At 46.5% G+C, this 21,688-nt stretch overlaps 1 protein-coding gene across 8 annotated transcripts in view; it reads right to left on the bottom strand.

Annotated features, from left to right (window-relative positions):
• PRKN (parkin RBR E3 ubiquitin protein ligase) overlaps positions 1 to 21,688 on the bottom strand; it is a 1,364,839-nt gene that overhangs the window by 21,417 nt on the left and 1,321,734 nt on the right. For all 8 annotated transcript variants that reach the window (XM_065543170.2, XM_045390376.3, XM_045390380.3 and 5 more), the window contains one exon: positions 13,976 to 14,059. In XM_065543170.2, the coding sequence (XP_065399242.1) occupies positions 13,976 to 14,059 (84 nt within the window). The remainder of the gene's footprint in view (positions 1 to 13,975; positions 14,060 to 21,688) is intronic.

Genomic DNA, 21,688 nt, shown 5'->3' with positions numbered 1-21,688 from the left:
GGGAGGCCAAGGTGGGAGGATTACTTGAAGCTAAGAATTCGAGACCAGCCTGGTCAACAAAGCGAGACCCCATCGCTACAAAAAAATATTTTTTAAAGATTAGCAGAGAACAGAAGCATATGCCTGTAGTCCCAGCTACTCAGGAGCCCAGGATTTCCAGGCTTCAGTGACCTATGATCTTGCCGCTGCACTCCAGCCTGGGCAACAGAGTGAGACCCTGTCTCAAAAAAAAAAAAAAAAAAAAGAAAAAAGGATCTCTCTGTCTTTGTTGACCACAGTGTATGTAGACCTTCCGCGAGCAGTGGTTCTCCAAAGCTCTGCAGGCTAGCCACATCAGCATCACCTAGGAATCTGTTAAACTGCCGGTCCTTGACCTCAAAGTTAACAGAGTATAGATGTTAACTACGCCTACAAAAATACCTTCACAGCAACACCTCAACTAGTGCTGGATCCAACGACTGGGCTATGCGGCCCAGCTACATTGACACAGAAAATTAGCCATCACAGCTAGGCTGAAACTCATGTTAAAGACTAGATCTGCTTGACTTCAAGTCCCCTCTGCTTGTCTTGGATTCCTCAGACAAGGGTGGGAACACCTGGTTCTTGCTGAAAGAAGGTAAATGCAACCCTGGAGAACAACAGTGCTGGGCCTAAATGTGCTATACCTCTGTGCTTACAGGGGTGCTGAGTTTAAATGAACTACGCCTCTGTGCTTTGCAGGGGTGGTGAGTTAAATGTGCTACACCGCTGTGCTTTGCAGGGGTGCTGAGTTAAATGTGCTACACCTCTCTGTGCTTTGCAGGGGTGCTGAGTTAAATGTGCTACACCTCTCTGTGCTTTGCAGGGGTGATGAGTTAAATGTGCTACACCTCTGCTTTGCAGGGGTGCTGAGTTAAATGTGCTACACCTCTGCTTTGCAGGGGTGGTGAGTTAAATGTGCTACACCGCTGTGCTTTGCAGGGGTGCTGAGTTAAATGTGCTACCCCTCTGTGCTTTGCAGGGGTGATGAGTTAAATGTGCTACCCCTCTGTGCTTTGCAGGGGTGATGAGTTAAATGTGCTACCCCTCTGTGCTTTGCAGGGGTGCTGAGTTAAATGTGCTACCCCTCTGTGCTTTGCAGGGGTGATGAGTTAAATGTGCTACCCCTCTGTGCTTTGCAGGGGTGATGAGTTAAATGTGCTACACCTCTGTGCTTTGCAGGGGTGATGAGTTAAATGTGCTACACTTTTTTGTCCACCCTGCCAGCCCCATTTTTAATGAAGGATTTATGGAGACCAGGATCCAGCTGTTAGCTTTTCAAATCTGCACACCTCTCAGAAATGCTGCTCCTGGGGGACACAGTCCTTCGATTGCCTCCTGCCTGTTGTGGGCTGGGCCACTATGCAGGCGTGGCTGGGGTGCCTTTCAAAGTGGCGTTCACTCCCTTTTCCCCCAGGTCATTTTATTTTTGTTTCTGGCCAAATCCAGCATTTTCCTTAAGGGTTTAGCGCCATCTGGTGCATCAGAGGCGCACTGCAGCTGCTTCCCTCCAGATACTGAGTGGGGTGCAGAGAATTGCCAGGGGCGCTTTCTTTTGAGGAGATCCAAATGCCCGTGGGGTGTGCAGTGTGTGTGTGAGTGGAGAGTGTGTGCAGTGTTATGTATCTGCGTGTTGTGTGTGTTCTGTGTGTATGTGTGTTGTGTATATGTGTATGCTGTATGTGTAGTGTGTGTGGTGTGTATGTATGTGTGTGGTGTATGTGGTGCACGTGTGTGGTGTGTGTAACATATGGTGTGCATGTTTGTGTGTGTACAGTGTGTGGTAGGTGTATATGTGGTATATGTGGATGTGGTGTGTGTTATGTTTATGTGTGTGTGGTGCATGTGTGTGGTGTGTGTGATAGGTGTGTGGTGTGATGGGTGTGTGATGACTGTGTGGTGTGTGTGATGGGTGTGTAGTGTGTGTGATGTGTGTGTGATGGGTGTGTGGTATGTGTGATGTGTGTATGATGGCTGTGTGGTGTGTGTGATGGCTGTGTGGTGTGTGTGATGGGTTTGTGGTGTGTGTGATGTGTGTATGATAGCTGTGTGGTATTGTAATGGTGCGTGGTGCATGTCTGTGGTGTGTGTAATGCATGGTGTGCATGTTATGTGTGTGTGTATATGTGTGATGTGTGCATTGTATAGGTGTGGTATGTATGTGTGATGTGTGTGTTTATGTGCGTGGCATGTGTGATGGATGTGTGGTGTGTGTGTGTGGTATGTAGCTGTGATAATAGGTTTCTATAAAAATATTTTCCACATTGCGAACTTGTTCTAGCCGCTTGTTTATGGAGTCTAGTACACAGGGTATAGACTTGCAAAATCAGGCTCGGAATTTACATTCAGACCTTTTTTTACCAACTCTGCTGGGATCCTAAAACCCCTCTGGAATCCAAAAGCCTTTGGGACAGCATCATTTTCAGGGGAGGATCCCATGTGTCAGGCCAGGCAGGCATCTGGGGGAGCCTGCCCTGTGGCCGGGCACATGGAAGACTCAGGGAACCCACAGGCTGTGACCTCCGCAGGTGAGAGAGCACAGGGAACCGGCAGGCCATGACCCCCACGGGTGAGAGAGCACAGGGGACCTGCAGGTCGTGACCCCTACATGTGAGAGAGCTCAGGGGACCTGCAGGCCGTAACCTCCACACTGATAGAGCTCAGGGGACCTGCAGGCTGTGTCCCTCAAGAACTCCTGGGGGTGGAGAGAACCCTGCAGAGGGAGGTCGCCCCTGGCCAGAAGCTGACACTCCAGGGAGTGCCCTGCCATGCTGGAGTGACAGTCCAGAAGAGAAGAAGGGTTTCTGCAGTACAGGAGTGTGCTTGGAGAGCCCCAGCCCCAGGTCTGCATGGTCATGATCGGCCTCCAAGGGCAGGCATGCGGTGCCAGTGTGTGTGTGCACACGCAAGCATGCCTTCACTTGTCTTTTAATCCCAACCAATCTTACCTCTCCTTTCCTTTCCTCTCTCCACAGTGCCTGACATTTTTAGCATTCAGCCTTAAAAACCCAAACCCCCAAGTTTCACCATTTTGTAGTACTTTGCAACTGACGAACGGCTAAACACACACTCATTTCATTATTTATAGTTTGGTAGATCTTACTGGCCCCGAGTGGCAGGCAACGAAAAGGCTGTGAGCCTTTGAGCAACTTGCCTGGAAGAGGAGGAAATCAAACTGGGCCTTTGACGACCTGCCAAGGGCCATTTCTGCTGCCCCAGAGCAAACCTTCGCACACAAGCTGAGTGCCTTGGAAACGCACTGCAGAGAGTCTGGTGCTGTCCTGGCACTGACAGCTTTTCACAGTGCAAGGCCGAGCCCGAAGGACGCGCTGGCTTTAATGGAGATCTGTCACAGCCATTCCAGACCATCTGCACATCCACTTAGGCGGCGGGTCCAGGGCCACGGATTCAAGAGAAGTGGCATCAAACCTGCTTTACTTAAACCAACAAGCAGTTCAGAAGATACGCTCCCAAATAACCGGGGATCTAGATCTCCGGGAATAATAAATTACACCCATCTCCCAATACTGGGACTGCACTTGTGTGTGAAGGCAGTCGATGACTGAGAGACAGCTCCGCGGTGAGATGCTGGGGCAAAATACATCAAAAGATCGCGGCTCCCCGGAGCCACTGCTGCTTCAGTGTCCTCCACGGAGGGAGGTGCACCTCCTAGCCTCTCCTGGACTGTAACTCTGAAGAGGTGGGGTGGGGGTGGGGAGCATGGGTAAGGGGCAGTTCGTTGGAGATTGTCAATCTCGCATCTTGATCACTGGCTCCAGCCTAGATTCCCCTGTGAGGTGGTCTAGGCATCCACTCCTTTCCCCACTGAACCCCTCTGCTCAGATGTCCACAAGGAACGTGTATCTCCCTGAACATCCTGCTTTTGTTTCTGTCTCCTCTTCCAGCCAATGGCACCACCATCGTTCCAAGCTAGACATTCATGCATCAACATTAACCCGTCACCTCTCATCCTGTCTTCTAATCCACTGCCAAGTTCTGCGGATCCTACCTCAAGCCCGTCCCCTCCTCTGTATTCCCTGGCCGGACTCCTGGCACCTGATGGGTCTCTGGTTTGGCCCTTTTTGGGGGTGCTCTGCTGTGCTCCCAGCCCCACCACCTTGGGAATGAGGTCACACCATCACATCACGGTGGTGGGACAGCTCACGCCCAGTGGTGGAGGGTGGATGTGAAGGGCCCACCTCCAGCCTCCTACCTCTGGCTCCCCTCAGTCTTCTGTGGCAACCGCACTGCAGGTGGATTCCGCCTCTGCCCAACCCTGCTTCCTTCTCTTCCTGAAGGTGCTGTTGAGTCATCCCTGAGACATCCCCTGCCTGCAAGTCTCAGAGCCTGTTTTCCTGGGAACCTATAACCTGTGACACTTGGTGCCCAGACAGTCCTAGGAAGCAAACTCTAAAATGGAGTTAGAGCTGGAATCCCTCCGGCCAGTGGCCAGAGAGGAGCCTGTCGCTGTTGGGAGAGAGTGCTGGAAGCTGAGTGGGGCCCCGAGGAGCAAAGGGCAGGGCCAGGGGGCACGCAAGCGCCCTGTCTCTGTGGCTGTGCACACAGGCAGGCCCTGTGGATTCCAGGTGTCTGTGGAGGGAAAAGAGGTCACATGGGCCAGTAAGAGCATCCCAGTAAAGATTTTGGGGGTTCAGCAGTTGAGAACAATGGACCATTTGAAAAAGAGCCGCTGGCATGCTACTGAGCCCTGTGGAGTTGGAGTATCTGTGCAGCAATCCGTCATAAGACAGAAGTGCGGCACCCAGGACCAGAACCAGGCCCAAGCAGGCCCATGGTGCATGAGCGAGCTGCACAAGCAGGGCCTCAGACCCCCGTGCCATCCACACTGTGGTGTGACTGCCTCTCCTTGGGCTCACAATTATGGCCCCACGGTGGTGATGGCAGGGCTGGGGGGATTCCCTATGACACAGCAAGGGATCCAAGCTTGGTTCACAATTGAGTTAGCTTAACATATGGCTGCAAGCCAAAAATGCACCATCGCTATCCTGTAACCCTCTTTACGGTTGAAAGAGAATGGCGAGGGGAGACCCTGTCAATAGGCAGAGCCTTGGGCATCGCAACGGCTATGGTTCGAGTGTTTCTGTCTCACTGGATTCCTATGTTGAAACCTAATCGCCGAGGTGGTGGGATTAGGAGGTGAGGCCTTTGCAGGTGATTGGGTCACAAGTAAGAGCCCTCAGGATGGGATTAGTGCCCTTATAAAGAGAGGGCATTAACCAGTCACCTCTCATCCTGTGAGGCCCCAGAGAGCCGCCTTGCCCCTTCCACCATGTGAGGGCATGGCTAGAAGATGTCATCTACAAACCAACAAGTGCTCCGTCATGAGACCCCACATCTGCTAGTGAGTTCATCTTTGACTTCCAAGCCTCCAGAACTGCAAGGAATAAAAGTGTATTGTTTATAAGCCAGCCAGTCTACGGTATTGAGTGACAGCAGCCCAAACAGATGAGGCAGCAACTGACAGTGGACTGTGTGTAGAAAGGAAAGAGTCCCGAGTTAGGAATAGATACAAGCACTTAAGCAGTGGTAAACGTCTTGGCAGCCTCCTTAAGGGCAGGGACGGATAAAATCTGGAAGACTGAGGACAGCTGAGACAAGGAGCTCTGCAGACCAGGCACATGGACAGACCCGTGGGAGGGGCAGGACACGTCAGGATGTTTGCACAGCACGGCAGAGCTCCCGGGACAGCACTTCAACAAGCAGATGGAGCGATCCAGTCAGTGGACCACTGCCAGCCTCCGCCACTGGCCACAGCAGTCCTGGGCTAGGGCACTCCTGTGTGGAGCAAGCGTGGTGGTGAGGTGAAGCCCTGCCAGGTCCCCCAGCTCGGGCATCCCCCTGTCTGCCACACTGCCAACATTCAACCTGCCGGCAACCAAGAGCCTGTGTGTCCTCCAGTCCTCGAGGAGACCGACTAACTGGCCAGTGGGTGTCACGTGGATCACACTGACACCGGGTAAGATGAAGACACTCCATCTTGACAGGAAGTGACTCCTATTCTGGGTGTGGGTTTGCCTTTCTTGGCAACAGAACCTTAGCCAGCTTTAGCATCTGCAGGCTACCAGCACCCTGCGTGACACTGCATTGTGTCCCAGTGGGCACACGCCCATGGGAACACTGGTCCTGTTACACATCCTACTGCCCAGAAGCTGTTGACCTGATGAGACGGATGGACCAGGCTTGCACAGTGCTGCTGGAGCTGCACTGTGATGTGGGCGCTGTCCACTAAGGTGAGGTTTACACTCTGAATCAACAACTACCACGGTGCAGGGTGTGTCTCCAGCAGGTAGAACGCAGTGGTTCCGGAATCAAGGGGTGGAAGGACGAATGGCTCCACTTCTCGCTCCCAGTGGCCCACTTGGAGTTTGTGCTCTCCATCTGTGCAACCTGGCCTTACATATACAGGGGCCCTGGCTTCCAGCATAGAGTACTTCTGCCGGAGAACACAGCAAGGGTTCTGGTTGCTTCATGTTGCATTTGCTAAGTGATTAGTGGGCTAGAAACGGAGTTGCCATCCTGGAAGGGATAACTGACTCTCAGGAGCAGGCAGGGCTGCAGTGATAGGATGGGATATTTAAATGAGAAGAATGCATTTGGCACCCAGGTGGGTCACTGTGGCATCTCTTGGTCCTCCCTTGCCCAATGTTAATGGCAAATCATTCAGTAGTCATGGCTTTAGAATGGCACCGAGGAGCCTGGACCCATCAGGGATGATGTCTGTGTCACCCTACCAGGTAAGCCACCTAGAGGTCTTCTCTGAGGGCGAGGGGAATCTAGAATGAGTAGGAGAGAAGGAAGTCAGTGGGAGTCAGCTGCAACTTCAAGACCAGCTGTGGCAGCATGAGCTATATATAGTTTACCCTGCTAACCTTCCATTTGTACATTTCTCCAGTCTCTCTCATTCCACAAGCAAATGTCTCCAGGCAGTGCAAGGGGCAGACTGCAGCAGATGCTGTGAGGCTGGCCAGACCCCTCCTCCAGGACTGATATGCCTGCTGCTGGGTGTGTCCGCAGCAGACAGCTCTCTGCCAAGTCTCCACTCGGGAAGTGCCCCCAGCTGAAGAAGCCTGCTTCATCCAAGGCCATTTTTCCTTCTGGGGGAAGCCCACATCGAAAACCTGGCCTGTGCATGGGGATGTAAGGCCTGACCACTGTGTGTCCATGCAGAACAACTCAGAAGACTCATCCAGCTCCGGGGCTCCTTCTAGGACCTGCTGTGGCAGCCACATAACAGTTCAGCCTTCCTTCAGTCTGCTTCGTGCGACTCCCCATGGCACCCTCCAGTACACACTCTGCACTCAAATCTCAAGCATCTCAGGGTTTTTCTTCCAGGAAAACACGAACTATTACAATTCTCTAAGTGTTTTTCATATGACAGCCAGAGATCTTTCGAAAGCACCCATCTGATGATGTCAACCTTACAAATAATCTCCAAATGCCTTCTCACTGCCCTAAATTCCAAGCTCCTGCCTGTGACTGATAAGGCCCTGCATTTCCTGGCTCCATCTCCAGCCTAGTCTGTGGCCACAGCCACCATCACTTTATGGTACAATGAAGGGAGTGTCTTCTGCCTCCCTGAAAATGTCATTCGCGTTCGTCTCCAGAACTTTGCACACCTTGTCCCTTTGCTTAGGACACCGGTGAGTTCCTTCCTTGCCTGAAGAGCTCATCCCTGTAGGTCTCAAATTTCACTTCTTCCAATGAACAATTCCTCCAGCCCCATGGAGAACTGGTCAGGTCCCACTTTTATGCTTCCAGAGCATCCTGAACTTTCTCTCTTGTGCCTCGTAGCATACAACATTTTAATTATTTGCCAAACTGTGTTTCTACCTCACTAGATTACAAACCCTATGAGAACAGAGGCCAAGTCCAAGTCTATCCTTTTTTTTTTTTTTTTTTTTTTTTTAAGACGGTTTCTTGCACTGTCGCCCAGGCTGGAGTGCAGTGGTGCGATCTTGGCTCACTGTAACCTCCGCCTCCCAGCTTCAAGCGATTCTTCTGCCTCAGCCTCCCACCAAGTCTATCTTTAATATTGTATCCAAAATGCCTAGTACTATGCATGGTAATAAAAGGTGCTTTATAAATGTGTACTGAGCATCCTTCTTCTTCCTTCTTTCCACTAATTGTAAGAAATTCACAGTCGAAATGAGGTTCAAAGGCACATAATGTAGGAAGTGTAACACAACGTTGCAGCCAAAATTCCACTTATAGATGTGTTTAAGATTTTTAAAAAAATGTTAATTCTCAACATTTAAAAATAAAGACACTTAACAAAAACACATGGATTTTATACTGACATCACAAAATCACACTGGAAGGCCTAGTACCATTGGGCTCACATTTCCGCTGGGTAAACATGGACCTGAACTGGGGAGCTGTGCAACAGGTGTTCCCCCAACCCCCCCACAACAAGCCATGCCCACTCAGTTTGCCACAGACCCCCGCCCCCAACCCCGTCACGGGGCTCTGTCATTATGCTTGCAGGCTTTTGTGTCGATGTTTTTGTTGTTGTTCTGTTTGTTTTAATAGGAAAAGCAGAAGAAAATGAAATGTATCTTTGCATCCTTATCAAAATATTGACAGGTCCATGAAGTAGGCTGCAGGTCTGCCTCATTCATTTAAGGGATGTGTTGCTGTTGACATCTGAGTTGGCCATCCCTGGTATTGTGTTTGACAAGCCAACAACAGCCCGCTTATCCCCCTCTTTCAAAAGGCAGAGTGACCAGTAAGAACAATGGAAGCACATTTCTGCTTCACTGGGACTGGAATGGTCATCAGTGCTGGCTGGTGCAGTTCCCAAAGACCTGGGTAAAAGAATGGTCTGGGGCTTGTCAACTCTATGCCCCTGGGTGGCCACTCTCCCTCCCTCTCCCTTGCCTATGGACAAAAATCTATCACAAAAACTTGAGATAAGGCTCAGAATAAGACGGTGTATTTGAAAGTGCTTTGTAAACAAGCACCACACAAGTGCACCTTATTATATTTGTCCCAAGCAAATGCTGGGTTTGTTTTTCTAATTTAGGAGGCAGATGGAAGGAACTGAGGTTTACTGTGAAAATCTAATTTTCTCTCGTGATTCAAAATATTGCTGAGACATAATCCAGCCCTGAAGCTACTGTCCATTCTTCTCCAGTACTTACCCAGCTTCATGGTAGGGAGGGACGTGTGTGGATGAAGGAGGGATTTGTCATTCATTCAATAAACACTTAATGAGCACCTACTCTGTGCCAGGCACTGAAGGATACAGGATGCAATAGGCACAAACCCTGCACTAACAAAGCCTAGACTTTTTGTGAAGAGACAGGGAAACGATATTTCAATGTGACGAATGTATCAGAATGTACAGTTGTCTGAAAGCTTATAGGACGTAGCGGGGAGGGCAGATGGCTTCCAGGAGGAGGTAACATGATCTGGGCCTAGAAGGTTGAGCAGGAGGCATGGTTGGTAGGCAGGCATGGGCACATTCCCCTCAGACACTGTAGATATATTAAAGACAGCAGTTGCTGTTCCCCAACTACTTAGATCAAGTATAGCCACTGAAATAGATCTCCCCTGTGGCTTTAGGTAGCACCTCTAAAAATCTGGAAGTCTCAGTCTGCCCTCCTGTTGAATAGGGAGAGGAACATCAACTACTTAGAACCACTGGGAGAATGAATCAATTTATGTGGTTTGCAAGAGCAAGTGTGTAGTTATTAGCAAGTCCCCAGAGGGAATACGCGGAAGGAACTGGAACATGGAGAGGAGAACAAGCGGGGAAAAACAAGGGAAAGCAAATGGGATTAGATTCTCATTAGTCTGTGACGGATTGATCTTCTGTCACTGCTTTCCCAAACTCCCAGCAGTTTCAACTTAAAGCTTGTTCAATATTTTAAAACCAATTTAAATCCAATTGTTGAGTTTGCTTAAAAAAAATTATTGCGTTAATCAAAAAATGCATTAAGTTTTAGGTCCAATAGTCTAACTGATAGGAAAAGCTCATTGGGACCCAAGAGAAATGGGCTCGCCTGGCTGGAGAATGTAATGTGCAAGAACAGAAACCAATCAACGCTAAACGGAAGAACAGGAGAAACGAGTCACAAATGCCTCAAAGCAAAGAACCCTGCAACTGAATGGAATTGAAAGAAAGCGTGAAGAGCGCTGATGAGGGTATTTAGTTAGTATCAGCAAAATTCAGACATGAGAACACCTCTAAAGCCTTCCGTTCCAAGGGAGGCTGCAAGTGGGTTTTTATTATGAGATGTGCAGAGTGTCCTCCTTTCAAAGATTTCAGGTCAATGAAACTGCAGAGGTCATCCTCCTGGAGACCATGCTGCTTGAGAGAAATGTAGGGAACAGAAAATAAGCCAGCTCTATGAAAATAAAAACCCTTCATTCTGTTATCAAATCGAATTGGGTCATGAAATTTGAAGAAATAGCTTGTTTGGTTCGTGCCTTCCCACATCCGAGAGCAGCTATGGTTGAAATAAGGAAACTTGGGAAGATTGGTAAATTCGCTCATAGAGAAGGTGCTGGTGATTCTGTATTCTTCCCCTTCTCTGCTTTTCATCTGGAAGGCTGACTCCCATGGGCTGTTCCCCTAAGATCCCCTGTGTCTGGCTTCCGGCCTTGTGTATGGCCCGTGGGAGACATTAGCAAGAGATCGGATGGCAGGAGGCAGGAGGCAGGAGGCAGGAGGCAGGATGTCCGTGCTCGCTCCCTTCCTGCTGTGGGGCTATTTCCGGGCAATGCTGGATGCCCCTTGATGATACCTCCTGTCACAAGGCCCCTTTTCCACGGCTGCAGCTCATGGGGTTCACAGAACCCTTCCTCCCCCTGCCTCTGCAGGCCTGGGGTGTCCATGGCTCCCCACTGATGCTCGCTCCGAGGCCCAAGGCCCTGTGAATGGTTCCTGTGGCCCCAGCTCGCCTCTATGGTCATCCCTTCCATTAATGTCCCTTCCTGTGTCCATCTGGGTTGGCTTCTCTCTCCCGAGGGACCCTGATCAAATCAGAGATGTAGGAAAACATGGCAGTGAAGACTCCAATTAGTTGCTTTCTGTTCTCTGGCAACTGTTCACTAGCAGATATCTTTTTAGTTTGGCTGGTTGGTTTGCTTTGTTTTCAAATAAGAGGAATTGGAGGCTGTCCCTGTGATTAGGGACTAGAAGCAGGAAGGGCCTCATATCCTGGGGGCTCTAACTGCAGGGCTGCTTCGCTCTGAGTTCTTTCTGGGATGACCCTGACGTGGATTGACTATACCTCCTCAGAATTCCTATCATATCAGTTGCTCGGGCAACCTCTGCGGCATCTATTGAAGCCACAGAAACTTCATGGGAGCGGGGATGTTGTCTTGCTTCTTGTTCTGAGGGCCTAGAACCATGCCTAACATATTATGGGTGTTTAATGCGTATTTGTTGAATGAATGAAATAATGTCTCATGGGGCGCAGTGGCTCACGCCTGTCATCTCAGCACTTTGGGAGGCTTGCTTGAGGTCAGGAGTTCAAGACCAGCCTGGGCAACATGCTGAAACCCTGTCTCTATGAAAAATACAAAGAGTAGCCTGGTGTGGTGGTGTGTGCCTGCAGTTCCAGCTAGTCGGGAGGCTGAGGTGGGAGGGTTGCCTGAGCCAAGGATAAGGAGTCTGCAGTGAGCCAAGATCGCACCGCTGCACTCCAGCCTGGGCAACACAGTGAGACCCTGGTTCAAAAAAAATGAAATAATGTCTCTTTCTTTATAGATGCTACCATCACTCAACAAACCATCTATTAAACGTCTGTGCAGCAGATGTCATCTTGGGCCTGGAGACGCAGGGGCGCAGAGGACACAGTCTGGTTGAAGAGGTTCTGGCCCCCGCAACTTTGCCCATGTGGCACCCTCTGCTGGAATGTCCTTTACCACACCGTCCTGCTGTCCTGACAAACTCTGACCCATCTTCTGTGACTTCTCCAGGGAAGCCTAGACGTGTTTTATGTAAAGCTATAGAGTTGCTAAGCTTTGGTTTAGCATATTATCATAATTACGATATTCATTTTCCAGCAAATCTCCCCCCATGGCTCCCCTATGAGCCTCTGAAGGGAAATACACTTTTCTTTTCTTTTTTTTTTTTTTTTTTTTGAGACAGAGTCTCCCTCTGTCATCAGGCTGGAGTGCAGTGGTGCAATCTCGGCTCACTGCAAGCTCCACCTCCCGGGTTCAAGCGATTCTCCTGCCTCAGCCTCCTGAGTAACTGGGATTACAGGTGTGTGCCACCACACCCAGCTAATTTTTGTATTTTTAGTAGAGACGGGGGTTTCACCATGTTGGCCAAGCTTATCTTGATCTCTTGACCTCATGATCCACCCACCTCAGCCTCCCAAAGTGCTGGGATTACAGGCATAAGCCACCGCGCCCTGCTGGGAAATATACTTTTCAATGCATTTTTCTAGAGAGTCCAGCAGCTGCTTGACCCACCCAAATGCTCAATTTAATGTCTGCTAATTGACATTGTTTGCAGACACAGTTCCCTTGATATTTGGACATCTATGGTTTAGGTCATCTCTAACTTTCTTTTTCCTATTTTTCTGAATCCAATATTAAGGTTTTAGTAATTTAAAAACATTTAATTTGGGCTACCTCAATCTTTAACACCAAGGCTGGATGGTTCCTCTTGACTGAAGAATGAATGAGATTAGAGGGAGGATCAGGCGCCTAGATGGCTTTAGGTTAAGCAATACTCTTCTTTCCCTAACAGCTACTGTTTCCAAATAAATACTGTAGATGCCAGAGTGTATCTTCGTGGAAGCCTCTGCCATGTTTGCAGTCTCAGAGCATATGGATGTAAATTGCTAGACTGACTCCGTTTCCCAGAGCCTCAGGTGTCCCTGCCTCCACTACAGCAGTCCTAAGGTAGGGGTCTCCGGGCCATTATTGCTTCTGCTGTCAGTACCTGGTAAGCTCGCATTTGTATGTCCCTGAGCCAAAATAAAATCAACAGAAGGAGCATTTGCTGCCTGGGCTATGGAAATGGCAACTCAGTCCTAAATCCACTCATATGCTCATGGCTGGCAATTTAGGAGCAGATAAGAAGACCCAAATTCACCAGTTCTATTTATTTAGTTACGCTAATATTGGATAAACTCATCTGCAGAATTCCATATAGGGATACACTTATCCTCTGATTTTAGAGCATTCAGATCTTTAACATTCTGTACTGTAAAATCAAAATGTTCTGGGATTTCTATGTCTGTTTACTAGGTTCCTATCAGTAAAATGACTAAAGGATTTATGTGCAAAGTTATGGGGTTTAAACCCTTGTTGACATCTACATTGAGAGAAAAATAATGAGCAAATTCATCTACTGTGATGACGTTTTTACTCTTTTTCCCTGAAGGTTTTGTTGATCCTAATTAATAAATAAAATAAAATGTATTTGCATTTTCCTAAGACTGAGATAGCACCTTAGAGAGTGAGGCTCAGTCAACACATTCTTTACTTAATGAGGACTGAAACACCAGTGAGCATAGGGCATGATGCTGCTAAAAGACAATGATATCCTTACATAATATAATCTTTCTGTACACGCCACTCGTAGAGGTATTTTCACCAGAGATTCTAAACTAGGGCATTAAAGAAATTGAAGTAGAGTTAGCATTGATTTCTCTGATTTAGAGACTGTTAAGTTGTTTTATTTCCCCTCTAAAGACTTCCTTGAAAACGTTCACATGCCTTATCCCTGTTCCATATCTGCCCAGGGAAAAGCTATTTTGGATGCGCCCCAAATGGCCATTAGGAAGTCTACAGTGTGCCCCAAGGAGGGGAGTCATTCTGGGAGAAGCCAGGGCCCTATTCCCATGGCTGTCAGCTACCAGTCTGCTTCTTGCTTTTTCAGAATGGAACTCTCCATGATCTCCAGGAAACAGCTCCAGTCCCCCACCGTGTCCGGAGCCCTGCTTGGAGGAATGAGTAGGGCATTCTGTACCTGAGTAGTTGTTCCTGAGGCTTCAAATAGGGCACTGCACTCCCCTTCATGGTACGCTTCTTTACACTCCCGGCAGAAGGCAAACTGCAAAAGAACACATATCCATTAATTAGGGACATTAGGTTGCATTTGGCAATAACACATTTTTCCTTTTCCAAACTCATTGTATTCATTCCTTTGGCTTGTGCGATAGTTTCTGTATCAAATTACTTTCTTTTGCAAGGAGAAATCAAGTTATATTTTGATGAGATTGTTCACTCTTTACTCAAGAGTGTTCCAAGCACCATAGCAGGGCTACAGAGATGACGGGTCACATTTCCTTCCCTCAAGGTGTTTCCACTCTAGTGGAAGACACAGTGATATGGTTTACTGCATCCCCACCCAAATCTCATCTTGAACTGTAGTTCCCATAATCCCTGTGTGTCATAGGAAAGACCTGGTGGGAGGTAATTGAATCATGGGGATGGTTTCCCTCATGCTGTTCTCGTGATAGTGAGTTCTCACGAGACCTGATGGTTTTACAATGGGGTTCCCCCTTCGCTCGGCTCTCCTTCTTCTTCCTGCCACCATGTGAAGAAGGATGTGTTTGCTTCCCCTTCCACCAGGATTATGAGTTTCCTGAGGCCTACTCAGCCCTGCGGAACTGTGAGTCAACTGAACCTCTTTCCTTTATAAATTATCCAGTCTCGGGTATGTCCTTATAGCAGTGTAAGAACAGACTAATACACACAATAATGCAAATAGATACCCACAGCAAAGTTTAACTGGTATTAGAATGTAAGGAAAAAAACTTCATTCAAGACATTCACATTCAATATTTGTTTGCATTCACAGAAGATTTATATGCCCATGTCAGTGGACTTACTTTTGTATTGAAAGCCTATTGTAGAAATTTGTAAATGGTCGGTTCCACCTATAATTGATAGGTGGAAGCAGGACCTCAGAAAGTAACTATATTTGGAGATAGCGCCTTTAAAGTGGTAAAGGGAAGATGAGGTTGTTAGGGGAGGTCTTATTCAATCTGACTAGTGTCCTTACAGGAAGAGGAGACTAGGACAGAGACATACGGACTGAGAGATGATAAGCAGCATTCACCATGGGACTGAAGATGCCCAAGGGACCAATGCCCTCTACCTGCCATTTTACAAAGAAGAAAGCTGGAAGAGTGAATGCCAGCCAGGCTCATTCAGGGCTGTCTGTCTGGGATCCATGGACCCCTCCAGAAAGCACATCCCATTCTCATCGCCACCAGCCATGCTCTGAAGTTGCTGTCACGGTTGAGTTGTGGGTCAGCAGTGGAACACACCGGACTGGAGTCATCCTCCCATCCCCTGCCACCTGAAACACCTTGGGAATGGTTTCTGTGCCTTGGTTTTCCCCTCGGAAATGCCAGGATAACAGTGATAGCTATCTTATATGACCCTTGGGAGAGGCAGGGAGATAGCACATGCTGAGTGACTGCAAACACAGCATACAATGTGTTCTAAACTTTAAGGAGATGAGGCCAGTCAGGGACTATTTTGCTCCTACTCCATTTCGGAGGAAGGAGTTTCCTCACCAGAAAACTGGTTTCTTTCAATGCAAATTGCTTAATAAGTTGTGGGCAACATCTCCCACAGCAGAAACTGTATTCAGAGAAGGCATTTCAGCAGAGAAGAGGGTGCCATCCACAAGTATGGTGTGTGGATGATAGTGGTGGTCTTGGAGCATAGAGGCAAACTGACAGTATCCTCTTTCCCTTGAGAGGTGGGCTTTATGTCTCTTCTGCTGACAGCCAGATGTGTTGAGTACTTGACTACTAGAATATGGTAGAAATGATGGTGTACCACTTTCTAGGCCCAGGCCTCAAGAAACCAGAAGCTTCCATTTCCTGTTGGGACACTTGCTCTTGAAGCCCAGCTGCCATATGGTAAGGAAGCTCAACAGCCCATGAGATGCCCACATGGAGAAGAACTGCGATAATTTTACAGGGAAATAATCTCTTCAGAGATATGCTACAATTGATCTTCAAGTCATCACTTTTAGCATATTATATTCTTATTTCTTCTCATAGCAGAGAGACTGAACTCAAATTTAGTGAAATGTAAACTTTATTTAAAGGTTGGTGGGAAAGCGTGTGTATGTCAGAATGTCCTCACGCAAATCACCAACATTACCTGGTTTCAGCTTCTGACATCTTATTTTCTCTGAACTAAAAGCGAATTCACTGAATAGTGAGTTGGGTTCTAGGATTTTCTTCTATTTTTGAAAACATTTATCTGTTAATACTTGGGTCTGCCTCACACTCATTCCTCTGCTCTTACATGCTTTTTTGGAAAAATGTGGACGGAATGCCCAATCAGGGAGCTGGCAATGGGGTCTCAGCCCACTGCTTTCTAGAGAAGCAAATCTGATCCGTTGGTGTGAAAGGGAAAACGCTTCACATCTTATTAGCTTGTGGATGAGATATAAAATCAGTTTCATGGTAGAGGAACACCCTGGAGGTTGATCAGTTTGTCAGAGTAAATAGGCCTTTCCTGACACAAAGACATTAAATTCCCTTTCACACCAGTACTACAAAGAATGGACTATTGAGAAATAACAGAAAGGGAAGAGCGTATCAAATGAAAGCCTCCCCATTTTAGCATGGCAAAAGGCAAGCAAATGCTGCAGGAATATTCCGGTGATGACTTCACAGGAACGCACTGGCTAATTTGCTGCTATTCAAAGTATAATTTAAATTTAGATCTATCATGCAGTGGTCCTTCCCAATTAAGTAACATGAATCTGTCTCATGTGCAATGGGGAAACGTCTAGAAGGTCTGATTTGATCTTGAAAATGTTTGGGTTTTCAATTACATTATCCAGAACTCAAGACTCTCAACCTTCAGTTCTCAGGCTACACACCAACGTGCCCTGTGGTACCATAACAAACTCACAGGGGTGCTCTGGGATATTCTAGAATTTGAAGTAAAACACAGTGTGGCTGATGAATACTATGTGATTTATTAACTCAAGGTAGTTCCCAGTGTTAATGTAGATTGTGCCACTTTCCTTTTGGTGACATTGTATCTTTGCAAAGCTGGGTTTTTGGAAGTTACCAGGATAGTAAGTGCCATGTAAACATCCATTTGGAACAAATATGTGATTGATTGATTGATTGATTGATTGATTGGAACAGAGTCTTGCACTGTTGCCCAGGCTGGAGTGCAGTGGCACCATCTCGGCTCCTTGCAACCTCTTGCCTCCCGGGTTCAAGCAATTCTCCTGTCTCAGCCTCCCAAGTAGCTGGGACTATAGGCGCCTGCCACCACACCCGGCTAATTTTTGTATTTTTAGTAAAGATGGGATTTCACCGTGTTGGTCAGGTTGGTCTCAAACTCCTGACCTCAGGTGATCCGTCTGCCTCGGCCTTCCAAAGTGCTGGGATTACAGACATGAGCCACCGCACCTGGCCAAGATGTGATTATTTTTAAGAATAAAATAAAGCTATTTTTTTCCTTCCATTTATGTGGCTTATCATTTCAGGTAAGTATTAAGTTGTTATGACATTAATTCGTATTATGCTCTGTGGTACAAAATCTTTCATAGCCACAACTGTTAGGCATTTCTTTTGGCCTAGAAATGCCGTGAAAAATGTACTGAGCTGCTAAGGGCATGGTGAACAGAATTCTGGGGAACTCTGGGTTAGGCAGATACAAAACTCCTTCTTGAGACAGTGTTCGGACCAGTTTGCAAACATTTCCCGTGGCATAGCTGTTTCCAGAGAAAAAGCTTGCCGGGGAAGAAAGCAGACCTAGCTCCAACATTTTCACATCCATTCTGCTGACCTGCATGTCTCATATCTGGGGCGCCTGGATCCACCTTTAACCAACCGTGTAGAAGGCTGAAATTTACCTGGGGATTTGCTCTTACTTAAAAATGGTCTCACATTTGCTGAGGCTCCCTTAAGCTGTATAATACCTCTCCAAACCTTATGAGTAAACATTAACCGAATGGAAGTTAGTATACCAGCAAACACGGAGTATTGCTTGTACCGTATACATTTTCAGGATTATCTTCTCTTGTGGTGGATCTAACAAATGTCACCCATTTCTATATAGTTTTTTTTTTTTTTTGAGAAATTTTAAATGTCTTTAAACAATTATAAAAGTAATACATACTTCTTTCTTTCTTTCTTTCTTTCTTTTGTTTTTGAGACGGAGTCTCACTCTGTCGCCCAGGCTGGAGTGCAGTGGTGCGATCTTGGCTCACTGCAAGCTCCGTCTCCCGGGTTCACGCCATTCTCCTGCCTCAGCCTCCCCAGTAGCTGGGACTACAGGTGTCCGCCACCACGCCCGGCTAAGTTTTTTGTATTTTTAGTAGAGATGGGGTTTCACTGTGTTAGCCAGGATGGTCTCATCTCCTGACCTCGTGATCCGCCTGCCTCGGCCTCCCAAAGTGCTGGGATTACAGGCGTGAGCCACCGCGCCTGGCCCACATACTTATTTCATTGGCTCTCTAAAGTCTATTCCTTTATAGGTTTGATTAGAAGGCAATCAAATACATGGACTGTATTACAGTTCCTGTGACGAGAGTTTTATGTATCAACTTGGCTAGGCTATGGTCCTCAGTTACTCAAGCAGACACTAAGCTAGGTGTTCCTGTGAAGGTATCTTGTAGATGTGATTAGGATCTATAATCAATTGATTTTAAGTAAGAGAGATTATCCTAGATAATCTGAAGGGACCTGATTCAATCTGTGGAAAGGCCTAAGAGCACCACTGAGGCTTCCCTGAGGAAGAAGAGATTTCACCTGTGGACAGCAGCATCAGGCTGTGCCAAGAGTTCCAGCCTGCCCTTCCTGATGGCCGCCCTGTGGATTTAGGAGGTGCCTACCCAGCCCTGAAACCATGTAAGCCATTTCCTTCCTGTAAATCTCTCCATATATATGTGTATATATACACATATAGATACAATGTGTGCCTGCATGTATACATGTAGGGATCTACACATACATATGCATATATGTGTGTATGTGTATATATATTTGATATAAGCATCCTGCTGGTCTGGTCTCTCTGGTGAAGCTCTGGCAGATAAAGCTCCTATAGAAAAAATTTATTTTAATAGAGGTGGGGTTTCACCATCTTGGCCAAGCTGGTCTCGAACTCCTGACCTCGCGATCCACATGCCTTGGCCTCCCAAAGTGCTGGGATTACAGGTGTGAGCTACCAATACAAAAATTGGCTGGGCATGGTGGCAGGCACCTGTAATCCCAGCTACTTGGGAGGCTGAGGCAGGAGAATCATTTGAACCCAGGAGGCAGAGGTTGCAGTGAGCCAAGATTGCACCATTGCACTCCAGCCTGGGCAACAGGGCAAGACTCTGTCTCCCAAAAAAAAAAAAAAAGAAAAAAGAAAAAATTTAACAAGGTCACTTTATTCCCAATCTTTTGCAAAAGAACTGATGTAATGAAAACTATTTAAACTTTCCCTGTTATTTGCAAAATTATAGTTCAAACCTCTCTCTCTAAATATATATGTGTGTGTATATATATATATATTTTAAATTCCAGGCAGCCATATGGCAAATTCTCCTCAGAATTCAACACCAGGAGAAAGTTCACCACTTCCAATAGTGTGGTGGTTTCCTTTTATTTGACAATGAATGTGGTTACCTAATACATTCTCCTTGGTATGTTTTCAAGCTTAAAAGCTTGGTGCCACCGATGACTCTAGTCATCAGCTTATCCTAAATGCCTAAAAGGAGGTATAGAATTTTAAAAAAACTATTTAATAAAGGCTAAATTCAATAAATCAGTTTTTTTCTATTGCATAGTAGCTAAACGATTCTTAACATGGAAGTAATATTTTTGCCTTGCAACTAACATGTGTTGAGTATTTACTTTTAGGATGAGTAAAATCTTGGCCCTAGGCAACATATAAAAGAATAGCACACTGGAATCTGTGAAATCATGTACTAGGTCTTTATATGTTTAAATACCAGATATAGATTAGTGTTTAGAAGCGAACCCTTTGAAGTAGGGAGACCCAGAGTCTGAGGCCTCCTGGATCATTTATTATCTGTGTGATCCTAACATCTCTTTGCTTGAGCTTCTTTGCATCTACAAAGAAGAAATAATAAGGTAATGAATATTTAACACAGTTTCTGGTACACAGTAAACACAACAACACAACAAATAGTTTTCTCCATGAGGCTATGATGTTTAACAAGTGGTAAGGGTCTGTAGAAAAATAAGAGGGTAGTAAGTGCCTTGTTGATTAAAGCAGTTCCCAGTATACTGTTAATAATGACTATTATGTGAATCTCAGGTGAAACTGACACCTCCCCAGAAATGCCATGCTTGTAAACTACTCATAAGACTGCTGTCTAGAAAGGGATGAGGCCTCTCTTTGCTGGAATACATGCTGAGGTAAGTTACTGCCAGCCCCCTTAGACACTCCGTACTCCGTACTACCAGAGAGCTATGTGAATGGCCCATCATGTCACTCATTCAATATCATGTCAGTGCAGTAGTCATTTGATTGATGTTTGAGTTTGATTTCCCATATTTCCATAATGAACACATTCAAAAGGGGCTGTACATGTACTTTCTCTTTGGAAGCACGAAAAGGAAGCAAATGAACAGCTTCTAATGCAATTGGAATATTCCAGTGGCTGCTGATCAATCAGGTTGAGAGTCAGTAGGTACCTACAAGCAATGACCCTTAAAATAAGGTTTGGATCCTTAAAGTTGAATGATCTCTCTCTGAAAGCCAAGATTTCTTTGTGCCTGTTTTCTATCATGGCTGCATCTATTATAAAAGCATTCTATTATGTGCCATTTATTTTTCGTCCACAGCTCTGAAATTCTGTGTTAAAAGAATAGGAGAGAATCAAATACCATCTTAGGACCCCTTACTAGAGTCAAGGGAAACATCAAAGGGATGAAGCACACATTTGTACTTCTTTGGGAATAGATGAAATATTTTTCTTTTTGGTGTGTAGCTTTCCAGAAGATGGCAGCAGAGATATGTAAGTCCAGCCTCCGTGTGTTAAAAGGAATATATCAAAAGAAGAAATCTCCCTACCAGTGACCAGCCGCTGATATATGCAAAACTCGTTCTGACAAGACAGTGCCACAGAACGGAGATGGTGTTAGATTATAATGCATTAAAACACAATTTTGAAAAGAAGAAAGTAAGGTTATTTCCTTTCAAGTACACAACATCTTAAAATCACAGACTCTCGTGGTGTGAGGCAATCTTAAACTGTGCTAAGCTCCAAATGCAAACAGATGTAGACAATGTTCTATGTGTGGTCTCCAAAGGGCCAAAAAGAAGGAATTTTCAGAAGGCTGGATACGGCTCTGTAGAGTAGCCACATTCCTTTGTCTTTCTGTACTAAGACCCAAGGGTATTAAACAATGCCAATTAGTTTCCCACAAAATACTATGACCTCTAACACCCTGCAGCCCTAGGCTTATTTTTGTTTTAGGTTTGCTTTTTGAACAGGCCCTTACTTTCTTTGGTTTAATTTCCATTCATACAAGCTCTTAAAACATCCCCGAAAATCCCCTTTTCTTGCACCATCATCTATCTCATCAAGGGCGTGCACGTAACCATCCCATCTTTCAGTCGTGCGGTCTGCACTGACCCACTCGCTGTGAGTACTGTCTAGCAGGAAATTTTATTACTACTTGTCTCAGAGCTAGGGCCCCTCAGAGAGGATGAGTTCATGCCACGAGGAGAA

This window comes from Macaca fascicularis, chromosome 4, assembly GCF_037993035.2.
Source record: "Macaca fascicularis isolate 582-1 chromosome 4, T2T-MFA8v1.1".
Classification (NCBI taxonomy): domain Eukaryota; kingdom Metazoa; phylum Chordata; class Mammalia; order Primates; family Cercopithecidae; genus Macaca; species Macaca fascicularis.
This window is presented reverse-complemented; position numbering and strand designations above follow the sequence as displayed.